General features: G+C 27.6%; 1 protein-coding gene across 1 annotated transcript; it reads left to right on the top strand.

Moving 5' to 3' along the window:
- Positions 1–857: 857 nt before the first annotated feature.
- LOC126896653 (uncharacterized) lies at positions 858–2,273 on the top strand. The gene is made up of 5 exons (XM_050669608.1): positions 858–1,122; positions 1,207–1,360; positions 1,710–1,804; positions 1,890–1,943; positions 2,096–2,273. Exons 1-5 carry the CDS (start codon positions 920–922, stop codon positions 2,271–2,273), a joined length of 684 nt encoding a protein of 227 aa, XP_050525565.1. The 5' UTR covers positions 858–919.
- Positions 2,274–13,719: the final 11,446 nt, after the last annotated feature.

Below are 13,719 nucleotides of genomic sequence, written 5' to 3' on the forward strand. Positions count from 1 at the left end.
CTTTTGCCTGCTTTTTGCGACCATTTAATAAAAAACTTAAGTATAGAAAGGGTTTCAAGGAGACTAACCTCACATTTTAATATTTTTTTTTTATAACTTACTTGATACTATGGCTCATAAAGCGGTGACAACAACAATGAGCAGCCACAACACAGTAGCGGCAACATCATCTAAATCAGCAACGGTGAAACAGCGACCAGCGAAAAAACCCACGGAATTATACCAATTCCGTTTGTGTATACCACACGCACTCACCCCTTAGATCACCCAACAAACAACGTGAGTTTACGGCCTCACTGCGATACGCGGTTTCTTCCTGGCCGTCATTAATTTGACCGGTGGCTTGGCGGGGGGTATTTGACACGGCTCGCGTCGCTTCGTTATATACGATGCCCCGCGACTCGGGCCACCTTTATCAGCCGTCGCCCTACTATGAGAGTTTAACTGACCAACACCGCGTGATATACGCTACGGTGCAAAGTCCAGCAAATGCCTCACGGCCGACGGCGACCCGCCGCAAATGGTGCGAGAGTCTTCTTCCCGTTGTGAAAGCGACAACGTCGACCATCCGATCTGCACCCGCGCACCATCGCCTACAGCGCTGCTAACCTGTTGTCGCCCAAGGATCACGCCGGACAGCATATTAACATTGTGCACACAAAATCTAACCCAGCAAGAAATTCGCCTCTCTGATTGGCTACACATTATTTATGATAACAATTTGAATTTTGCCGCCTTAATTCATAATTGTTTTAAAAAAAGATTAAAAGAATTGTTTTAAACAATGGACAAATATTTGTATGATTTAATTGATTAACTTTTTACAAATAAATACTTTAAGTAAAATTTGATGCACATATTTGAATTATCTCATATATTATTATTTATTAGCAATATTTTCTTTATATTTGTATGTAAAATGAATCCAGTTATAAGTTCTGAAAACCTTCCTTCGTCATTTAACAATAAAATTATTGAATCTAACGAAAAATATACATTGGTTAGGTCAAATATTTTAGATTTATCAAGTATTAGTAATTGGATTTATGAATTTTCTTTAAATACTAATACTAAATGGAATGTCCGTTCTTCAGTTCCAAATGGAACTTATATTCAGTGCAAGTTAGTAAATAAATTTTTTCTTTGAATTATGTTTAATACAATAAATAATTAACACTAATATAATATTTTAAAACTGTTTCATAGAAAATTATTTATATATCATCATAGCTCTTACCATAAAGTTGACAAAGAACACAATAAAAGAGGACAATCTAAAAACACTAAGTGTAAAGCCAAAATAAAAGTTGTGGTAAAGCTAGATTCTGTTTCAACTAGAAAAACTGATCCCTACATTAAAGTTAGTATATACAAACATAATGTAGAAAATATAATAGACTTTTTTTAAACTATTTTAATAATATTTGAAATTGATTGCTACACTAATTTCCATACTTTTAAACGTGACTTTGTATAATCCATTTAAGGAATCAATACACTNACACTAATTTCCATACTTTTAAACGCGACTTTGTATAATCCATATAAGGAATCAATACACTTAAAGTTAAGTCAAAATTTAGACAGTTTTACATTTAAAGTCAGTTGAAAAAAATACTTATAAATTTTGAAAAAGATAAAAAGTAGTGAGAATATCATTTTTTTAAATGTAGTTGTATCATTATATTGACTATTTTATGTATGGATAGGAAAAATTATTAGGTGTTATTACAATTTTTAATGAACACAATCACAACATAAATACAGCAGAGGCTTTAAAATTCTTAAATTNAAAAATTATTAGGTGTTATTACAATTTTTAATGAACACAATCACAACATAAATACAGCAGAGGCTTTAAAATGCTTAAATGCTTTTCCTAATTTCAGAGAAAATTTTGAAGACTATTTTAATGACGGAATGACTATAACTGAAGCTATTCGGTTTGTATGCATAATGTAATCCATAATATAAAAATACAAAATTTAAAAACTATGTAATTAAGTAGTTTTAAAAATAAAAACTTTTTTTTTAAGTTTTAAATGCAACATTTTAAGGGTTTTTGCTAATATTTCAAAAATAATTTTTATTATAGTTACCATGAGAGTGTTATGGCAATGAATAATCATTCTATTGAGGATTTTGCAAACGCTCGATTGAACCCAACATATAGAACTATACAGAATTGGCATGATAAATGGAGTATTTTAAATTTAGGTCCGCGTACTGGTCAAGGGGTTCTTATGGTAAAATATGAACAACATATGAAATAATTACTTTTATAATATTTATATTACATTTAATACATTCTTTTTAATTATTATACAATATTAGATGATTATTTGCCTGTCTTACATGATATTATTGGATATTAAAATTAATTATGATACAAAATTTTTTATTCAAGTAACCTAAATACAGTAACATCATCAGGAGTGAACACTACTATTACTTTTATCTAAAGAATTTAGACAAAGTTTCAAGTAGAGTTAAACTGTAATATAATTAACTTCATTTACTGATAGGTTACTCTACCATTTTTGAACAGAGATTGTATTAACTAAACGTTTTTTAATTAAAAGCATGTATGATTCAGTAGTGTTCAAACAAAATTATATTACTACATTTCACTGGAATCATAAAGAGCGTTGGTGTTTAGCATGGAGAGATCACATAAATAGAGGCCACCGCACTAATATCTTTAGTGAAGTTTCAGTGAGAATTTTTAAAGAAAATGTATTAAGTAGAGTTAAAGCATACAATGTTATTTCAATTATTGATTTTTGTTGTACCAATTTGGAACATTATTATAGAAAAAAATTTCTCGAGTTTTCAAATGATAGAAATGCAACTGCTCGTAAATTTTTGAAAAAATTACAAAATTAACTGATTCTGTGACCCAAAAAGATATTGAAGTGGATAATGAAGTTAATACAGATAATACAGTTGATGTATTGTGTTATACAATCTATAGGTATTTGTTCGTGTACAGCTGGAATGTATGGTAAGTTTTTAAACATCAAGGTATTGTATACAAGTTTTTTAATAAAGTTGGAGTTAATTTCCCTCCTGTTACAATAGAGGATAAACATTCAATTGCACAATTAGCACTAGGTAATAAAGCACCAAATAATCATTTTATGAAGGTCTTTTACCATCAGAGGTTATTCATAAAAATGCATTGACAGTTGAAGAAGTTAAATTAAAACCAGTAAATGTAATAGAAAATACAGAAAACAATATTAATGAAAATAGCATCTTTGGCAATATGGTTGAAGAAAAAAGTACTATTTCAGAAAACGTCTATTGTCAGGTGAGTATAATTTATAAATACCATTTGTCAATTAAACAAACATGTTACTTTTATTTTTAGGTAGACCAGCAATTTCAGAAAACAATCGCCCTAAGAAGAAACCAAGAAATATACTTCAAAACATAACTAACTGTACGCCTAATGCAAAATCGCACTAATTTATTTCTGTTATTACATTTTTTAAATAATATATTTATAAATAATTTATAAAATTAGTGTTTTCTAGATATTAATAATAATAGTTTACTGATATCAATTGTTATCATAAATAATGAGTAGCCAATCAGAGAGGCGAATTTTTGCTGGGTTAGATTTCGTTTGCAGAATGTTAATATGCCGCCGGACATCGTGTCGTCGACTCCAGCGAAACTGTCGCGATATTATGCGAAGATTATTATTACTGCGTTTTGTTTTATTTTAGTTAAAATAATCTGTTGTCGGTCATTTAATAAACGGCCCACTGGTCTCTACCCTCAAAACCAGTGTCGACCACATTTTTGCGACGTAAGTCGTGTCAATAGATTAAATTGTAAATTGTACATTTTTTATAAAAAAAAAAATTATTATTTAATGAAAAAAATTTGGGATTTTACTATTCTTAATAAGTCACACTGTATATTAAACCCAACAATTATTTTATTCCTTAAAATATATAAATATTATTAATTAAATAAATAAAGACAATGCTGTTCAAATATATTTTTATGTAGGAAATGTAATAATCATTTGATTTACCAAACATAAATATATGACCAAAAAAGTCAAACGAACACAATCGTAACACATCATCCTAACGTCGACCTTTTATACATTATATTACTGGAATGGTTTGAATTCGATGTTTTCTTTCTTTGCCTATCGCAGTGATAATAATAATATTTCAAAAACAAACAAATCATAAAATAATTGAATACTAAGAGCCAAAATTTTACATCGCCTTACAAAATATTTCATTGAACGTTTACAAAGTTAAGCTACTTATGANCTTAATGTTATAATGTTGAGTTATACAAACCCATTTAAATATAAGTTGTGGTCACCTACGCCTGCCGGCTCCGGTGACCGATTCGAGCCCCTTCGGGACTCTCATGGGATGGGGGCTCACGCCCCCAAACCCCCAGAGGATAGAAGTCAAGCCCAAACCCAACCTATTTAAACCCATTCGACTGAAATTCTCAGTGACCCAACAAGTATAAAACCTTGATGTTAAAATGGTGATATAATATTGAAAAAATAGATCAAAAAAAATTAAATTTATTTACTTCAACACTACCTTAACACGTTTAATGTACTCATAAATACTCTTAAATTTACTATTCCTCGGTAACTACATCATCGAGAATACTTTTTATAGTTAATTAATGAGAATTATCAAAAAAAAACAGCAGTATATAACAAAATTTGTATATGATTATTGAAATCTTTGAAAGCTCATAACTTTTAAACTAGACTTCGCCGACAAAAAATTTTTATATATTCTTAGTCGGTATGAAAAACTAAATTGATTTAAAAAAAAAAATTTGAAAAATCTCGATGGGGTGGTAAAATGCATTTAAGCCATAAATCTCATTTATACGATTAACGAGGACAAACAATCTCTCGAACGTTCCGCTATGTTGAAAAGTTAATTGGATGATAATAAGAATCTCACAAATAAAGTACTAACTAACTAATAGTAGGAACTGTAATAAATTCATTACGAAGTAAATATAAATGAACGTCACATTGAGGATATAGAAATATAGTTATTATATATTATAAAATTTTACTGTGGCCATTCTTAGTAGATCCTTTTAAATGTGTTAGTATTGTACACTATTGTTGAAATTTTTTTTTTGGACACGTTGTCTTTGGTATAACGCTGCCCCTGAACTGATATCACTGCTGTTATTACTAATACCTAGTCATCCATTTGTAGTTTCTCATTTATTTTTGAAAGTAAACACAAATCTTACTATATTATATATGATTATTACAATAAAATTTTATAATTTTAATTGTTGAAATGGATTTTGTTTGTTATTATTATATATATTTATATATATTTTGGCACACTTTTTCAGTTACTTATTTATATGAAATTTATTATGTTTTACAAAAATGACATGACTGAGTATAGCAAAGAAAACGTATTGTTTTCGTCGTATTCTTCAAATNTTTTCGTCGAATTCTTCAAATATTTGTTCAAAAATTTTAATTCTGGCTCATAATCACTACCACAATGTTCTTTAATTTTACAGAACTGTCAAGACAGTACGTCTTTGTAGTTTAAAGATGATTTACTATTTTTAAATACTTTTGTATAATTTATATATATTGAATATAAATGCTAAACAAACTATCAGAGACACAAATTTTGTGCCCGAAATTTAGAGAGAAAATCGTATATAACCCCTATTAATAAATAATGAACATATACCCATCGTACCCTAGTGATATAACTATGTCGCCGTCGGGTCTCCAGAAATGATTCACCAAAAAAAAAAAAAAACAAAAATATATGGGTACCGGCCAAATACTGCCTGACCATCAAATTAAAAAAAAACAACTAGTCGCCACTAGCTTAGTATTAATGATGCTGTACAATAACGCTGATGTACCACTAAATGAAGATCTGATTCAACTCAATGTTGCTAATATTCTCTGCAGAGCTGCAGTACTATTAACTCTATTAGTAGTATTTGTAGTAGAACGGGCGGTTACTATGAGTCATGACTCGTCTTTAGATCGAGATCATGACAAGCTCACTAATGTGAATCGCAGTTTATAGTTTCCATAAATTGATCTCCATTATTCAAAGAGGCTGTGCTAATATTTAATATTATTATCTGATATATTTTAAGTTAATGTTGGTGTATCATGTACAAATGTAGAGGTGTGAGTGCATACATCTTTGTACTATATTATAGAACACATTGCGTTTTTTTTGTAAATCATATGAGTATGGTGACAATATCTATATTATTTCTGAGATATTGTGTATAGATTTCTATTAAAAGCTTGACGAGCTTTCAAAATAAATAGCTACTATACATTAAATTAAGTTATTTGAGATAATACAGGATTTTATAAATAAAAAATGTAAACATCAAAAGTAATCTAATAGACAACATTGTTAATTTTATTTTAGTTTTTACTAGAAATCATGCATAATATATACGAAAAAAAATCTATGACAACCATACCAAAGACAGATAATATTTCTAAATGGATAGTTAGTCAAATAATATTAATAACTTTATATTAATAATAATAACCATAATATTAACAACTATTATGGTATTCTGAATGATTTATTATGTAATCATTAAATTTATGTATATTTTTACATGTTCCTGTTTTCTAGATTTTCTTTACTGTTAAAAATAACCATTATGTAAAAATGAATGGACTTGGTTGACTATACTTTATTACTAAACCTATCAAGTGTAAATACACGGGCACACTTTTGCACTGAATGCTCCCTTAATTTATATATTTTATCTAAACCTGAAAAATATTTTTTACGATTAATAAAATAGAGTTATCAAATATATTGGAATTTTATAAACCTTCAAGCAAAGTTATAAAACATAAACTACAACACTCATAGCACACTACCTAATAATGTTCGGTTTGCCGACAAATAATCATAAATCGTGACAGCTGTGATATGTAAGTAAAGAATAGGCTTATATGACAGATAATACATAAGATATTTACGAATAATTATAACCTTCTGCATCCAAGATTTACAAATATAATTGTTCAAAAAATACTAGTGACACGAACTTAATTAAAAAAAAAAAAACAGTGTCATTGAGCATTTTTAATGATAAATCATCCCACTTATTAATAAAAAAATATCATGAATATAGTTTTAAATTTTGATAAGTAGTATAATAAATGTTGGTTGAATATCAAGATAAAAAATCCTTAAAAATCATTAAATTCATTTTTACATTAAATTAGACCAACTTACGGAAACTGTTAATAATTTAACATTGATTATTATATTACAAATAATGTATACTACTAGATATTTTATAGTTTTCCAATTAATTAAAAAAAAACACTATCATATTCTCTTGAACTTGATTCTGTACATAATTATATACTTATGAGGATAATTGATAAGGATATCAAATTTATAAGTATAGCCCTACAAATTTGTAGTGTTTATAAAAAAAATTGATATTTTACATAATCAGTTATAAATAAATTAATATTTATATTAGATCATAGTTTTTAGTAATTTAATATTATATTGCCATTGAAGTTAAAATCATGTTGAGAATAAAATAATAAGGAAATATGAAAACAAAAATGATTAATAAACGATCCATATATTAAAAATATTTAAATAATCTAAGAACTATTATTATTATTATTGTATTTTAAAATATGAATTATTATGGTTTTAATTTGATTTTATGTGTTTCAGTTGTTATGCCCCATCTAGGATGAGACACGTGTTGGAGTGTGCTGTAGGTTGTAATATTAATTAAAGTAACACTTAAATTGACGAATGACTACAATAATATAATTTAAACTATACACAATACAGTTATAATTAAATCAGTAATTAATAAGTAATGGNTAATACAGTTATAATTAAATCAGTTATTAATAAGTAGTGTTATAATAATTATTAACACGTATAGATTGGCTATGGCACCACTTTATGCAATAACTGTAGTCATTTAGTTTTGAATTAAGAAAAAAATAAATGTAAATGATGCCATCTAAAAGCTAACAGAGGATATCAAATTCCATTTAGCAGAATCGACTAAATGTAGTTATTTTTAACCTTGTAAGTTTTATCTTTAAGGAATACAATGGGTAAGAATTGAAGCGTTTGTATAATAGCACCAACCATTACAATTAAATCGTCATGCAAAAAAAATAAGACAGTAACTTAAAAAATTCAGCTTTGAGATTATGAGAATTTAGTTTTTTCTCTTCTTAGAATAACTTTCAAAAAAATATCGTAAATTNTTTAGTTTTTTCTCTTCTTATAATAACTTTCAACAAAATATCGTAAATTTGGATTGAATCGGATTTAAACTACTTAGAAAATTGAAAAACATATAGAGTGTATTTAGAGAATAAATTTTATTTTAAATCTCCTGAAAAGTAAGAAAAAGGACTAAAGGAGTAAGAAAAAAAATGGACTCATAATTATTTGGTTTTATGTTATCATCATAACCATTACTCGGATGATTGCACTGAAGAGGTGTTTAGCCATTTCATCGATTATGGTTCATCTATGATATAGCTAAAATTTCCTCAGCTGATGCATAAATATATCTGAGGTCGTTGCATTTAATGTTATAATATCGCATTACTCGATATATGATTAAGGTTTTTGTTAGTTATATAGTCACAAAAAAATGATTTTAACAAAAAACAGCCAAATTTTAAATCACTTGTTGTTTCTCAAATGAAAAACTATCCTAATTAAAAAAATTAATTGAAAAAGGGTGTCCAGCAAACTGGATTTTATATATATATATATATCGTTTGGTACAGAAAGCCTTTAGCAAAGATCTAGTAGACAAGTTGTTAGAAACATCGTTGATTATATTATATCGTGTGACATCTGATGTCCAACGTGTTGCTTTACTCATTTTATTATGTGTTATTTTTTTCTGTAGCAAGCGCCTTCGTTTGAATTGGATATTGTTCGGCCATAGTACACCGTTATTTTTTCATTTATTTATTACAGCCTTGTGATCTAAGTTTTCGTGCCCTTGCATGACATTAGTAATTGGCCCCTGACCAAAACTAAACATCTTCATTACCGTTGTCGCTTTTACGCCGTCGGTTTTCATCTATTATTACGTGCCTAGAATTAAACCCTGACCTCTTNACTATTACGTGCCTAGATCTAAACCCTGACTCCTCATACTCAGATGTTCGACACCATTACCACAAGATCTCATACAGTCCACTCATCACTATCAACAACTTCATCTATTCAACTGAGTTTCATATTATTTTTTGATGTTATTTATTGTTTGCTTTAATTGAGATTAACTATTTTGTTTTATGCAGCTTCGTCGGCCATTAGTATTTAAGGGCCACCGTTACCCCTTAAATTTAAGATACTCTCTGAAGAATTTCTAATATTAGTGGTTATTTATTTATTGTCTATTCTCGTTACTTATTGGATGTACCGTTAGCCGTCATCCCCAAGGTGACCCACNTAACCGTCATCCCCCAGGTGACCCACTCATGCTTTAATAATAGCGATTTAAACAGGCCTAAGGTAAAACGGAATTCTAGTGCGATGCACAACTAGCCGTTATACGGTCTAGATGTCTCGAACATAACAATTTCAAATAAAATATTTTATTGTTTAACTCAGGGAAACTTTGTACATCAGTATATATTTTTTAGGAATAAGTTTAAGATTCTTTCTGATGATTTCTTCGCACAAGTAAAATCACTAAAATCATTAAAATAAATCTATACATATTTGACTTTATAATAAATAATATTAGACAAATTCTATAATTTAGCTTCAATATTTGATATTTAATTCGTTAAAATCAATAGAAATTAAAAATATTAAAAAACGTTTAAATGATAGGTTAAAATATTCGATTTGGCATTAATCATTGTTCGACAGCTTTTTCGATAAAATCCACTTAATAGGTTTTTAGTGTCGTTAAAGTTTGAATATTTTTGTCCGGAGTAGCTATCCACAAATTAAGCAAGTACTCGAACGCTGCATTAAAATTTTACTAGTATTGACTTTTTTTAGGACTTGAATCAACCATGAAACACTCGGCCATATTAACTATCCTAAATAACACTTCTTTCAAAGCCGGTTTTTCATCTGTAGCAGTCGCTTCTTTTGCATTCATTACCATTTTTTCCCTTAGCCTTTTTTGAAACACTTTTGTTAATGAATAAATTTCGTTCTCGTTAATTTTCTTCGTCGTCATCCACGCCTGAAGATAAAACAACAAAAACNGTCGTCATCCACGCCAGAAGATAAAACAACAAAAACACAATATGTTTTGAAAAGATCACTTTTCTCGCAAGGAGATGACAATTTATCTGTATTATTCTTTATTGCCACCAGCGATTGGAAAAATTTAACATGACGTCTTCCGACTAAACGACGAATTGCCGATCTCTTTAACTTTCTTCAGGTTTCATTTTGGCGGACAATCGGTTTTGTTACCTGTATGTATACTCATTTATAAAGTTTATTATATAAACTCTTATATTATTATCAATTATAATAATAAAAAATTAACAAAAATCATACAAAATTAACAAAATAAATAATTACATAAAATATTGTTTGTAATAATACTTATTAAAAATATTCTTAAACGTTTTGTTTACTCAAAGCAGAAGATGAAATAGCAAAAGGAAATTTTAATGCAGCGTTTAAGTACTTACTTAACTTGTTGATAGCAACTGATGATTTAACTTCAGGCCTGGATGACGACGAAGATTCTTTCAATGAAAAAAATAAACGACAGCCAAGTTTATTCGACAGCGAAAATACTTTAGAAAGGCTAAGAGAAAAAATTTTAGATTAAAAATCAAAACAAAATAAATGCACTTGACAAGATTAAAAAATTTATAGAATTAGCATTCTTTCTAATATGCTAAGATATTTTCAATATTTTATAAGAAAACGAGGAAAAAATTTCAGTTAATTTAGATAAAGTAAATAATTTTTTTTAATTAAACGAGAAGTATAAAATAATATATACTCATTTATAACGTTTATAATATAAACCCCTCGTTTTTGTAAATATAATACAAAAACTTAATAAATAATTACATAAAATATTGTTTTGTAATAATACTTATTAATATTTTTAATCATATTATGATATGCAACATTTGTTATTTAAAAAATTTTTAAGTTAATATGATTAGACATATAAATTATAAAAGTCCTTATTTTTAAATAAATGGAATTATTTATTAAGTTTTTGTATTACATTTACAATAACGAAGGGTTTATATTATAAACTTTATAAATGAGTATATATATTATTTTATACTTTCTATTTAATTAAAATAAATTATTTACTTTATCTCAATTAACTGGAATTTTATCCTGGGTTTTCTAATAAAATATTGAACATTTCTTATCATATTAAATAGAAACCTACTTCTCTAAATTTTTTAATCTTGTCATGTGCATTCATTGTGTTTAGATGACGAAGAGCAGACCAACACGTACTTATATATCGATGAAGATGATGACCAATGGTCCGATGATTCAACTGATAGCGAAATGATTGATCAGAGCGATGAGGTCTTAGTATCACTTTACAAACAAGTAACAAAATCAATTTCCCGTCAAAATAAAACTCGAAGGGAGTTGAAGAGATAGGCAGTTCGTCGTTTAGTCGAAGGACGTCATGTTAAATTATCACAATCGCCGGTGGCGATAAAGAATAATACAGATAAATTGTCATCTCCGTGGGAGAAAAATGATTTTTTCAAAGCCTATTTTGCTATTGATAAATTATCTTCATGCGTGGATGACGGCGAAGAAGATGAACAAGAGCCAAGTTTATTCAACAACGAAAGTACTTCAGGAAGTCTAAGGGAAAAAAATTTTAGATTAAAAATTTAAACAAAATTAATGCACATGGCAAGATTAAAAAATTCATAGAATTAGCATTCTTTTTAATATGCTAAGATATTTTCAATATTTTATAAGAAAACGAGGAAAAAATTTCAGTTAATTTATATAAAGTAAATAATTATTTTAATTAAATGAGAAGTATAAAATAATATATACTCATTTATAAAGTTTATAATATAAACCCCTCGTTTTTGTAAATATGATACAAAAACTTAATAAATAATTACATACAATTTTGGATTGTAATTATACTTATTAATATTTTTAAACGTTTTACGATTTGCAACATTTGTTATTTAAAAAATTTTTAAGATAATATGATGAGACATATAAATTATAAAAGTCCTTATTTTTAAATAAATGGATTTATTTTATTATATTTACAATAAAAATTCTTTTTTTTATTTTAATTCAAATTTATGGCAAACGCTCAAATAATTTTACGTCTAATGATAAATTTATAATAATGCAAATTACAAATCGGCATATTTAGATTTAACTTCAGTTATTTTTGATCAATTTTCAATTGATTGTAGAATTATTAAGTAGTTTCATGTATGAATGATTTGAATAGGTGACAAAAAAACAGTTTAAAAACAGTAATTAAATAAAATTATAAGAAAAGCAGTTAATGACCTATGATAATTTTACTTACGAAACAATGAAATAGTAAATACTTGTAATAAAAAAACCCAGCACAGGGCGTTCACTGCACAGTGGTAACGTGGCTTAGTTGGATCAAGTATCGTGGCAAGATATCCAGGATATGTGCACCATTTATGTATACTCATTTAGTTCGACGGTCTAACTGAGTAGTGGCAATTTTAATACTTATTGTTGCACATGAAATTCAACTTAAAAACGTTAACACATTTAAACAAATATAAATTTGCTAGGCAATTAGTATTATCATTTAGCCAAATTATTTTATAAACGAAAAGAATAAATAATACAAACACATGTACAGTTTATTAATTATTATTTATANAGACATGTACAGTTTATTAATTATTAATTATTATTTATAATTGGGTTTTTTTTTACCTGCAAACCGAGTGACCAATTATAATTTTCAAAATATTTGTGAATTTTCTATTACATGTACTTGAATAACTAAGTAAATAAATATCTACGTTTTAATTAAAGAAAGTCAACTGTAAGTGTTCAGCTTGATTTTTGTAGGACGTATAATACTGATACTATAATTTTTTTAAGTATTCAGTTCCATATGTTTTTCGAAAATCAATCTGATATCTTATTTCCAACAAAAACGAAGCACATAATGAGCTTTATGTTTCGGGATTGTCATTGCGGCACATATTGATTGTTCAGTATTTAGAGTTGTAATTGATTGCCAGAACATNTTAGCTTTATGTTTCGGGATCGTCATTGCGGCACATATTGATTGTTCAGTATTTAGAGTTGTAATTGATTGCCAGAACATTTATTGGTGACGACAGTAAACTTAACAAGCTTATTTTGTTAGTGATATATATATGTTATTATCCCAAGTCTAGCAGTCTATTTATATTGATATTTAGGCTGCAAAATGTTAATAACGCTACATTTTAGCGGTTTAGTTTAATGAAAAAATATATAATTTAGTATCTGGTATTCCACCGACCCAAATACACCTATTGGTCGGTGCACTCTGTATTTTCGCCGAAGTGGACACGACTATTTTTATTTAACTAAAGTTANCGCCGAAGTGGACACAACTATTTTTATTTAACTAAAGTTAACACAAATGTTACTAAAGTACACAAATGGAAATTTTATTATTATTAAATACCAAAAT

Source organism: Daktulosphaira vitifoliae, unplaced genomic scaffold (assembly GCF_025091365.1).
Source record: "Daktulosphaira vitifoliae isolate Bord-2020 unplaced genomic scaffold, ASM2509136v1 Scaffold_1, whole genome shotgun sequence".
Classification (NCBI taxonomy): domain Eukaryota; kingdom Metazoa; phylum Arthropoda; class Insecta; order Hemiptera; family Phylloxeridae; genus Daktulosphaira; species Daktulosphaira vitifoliae.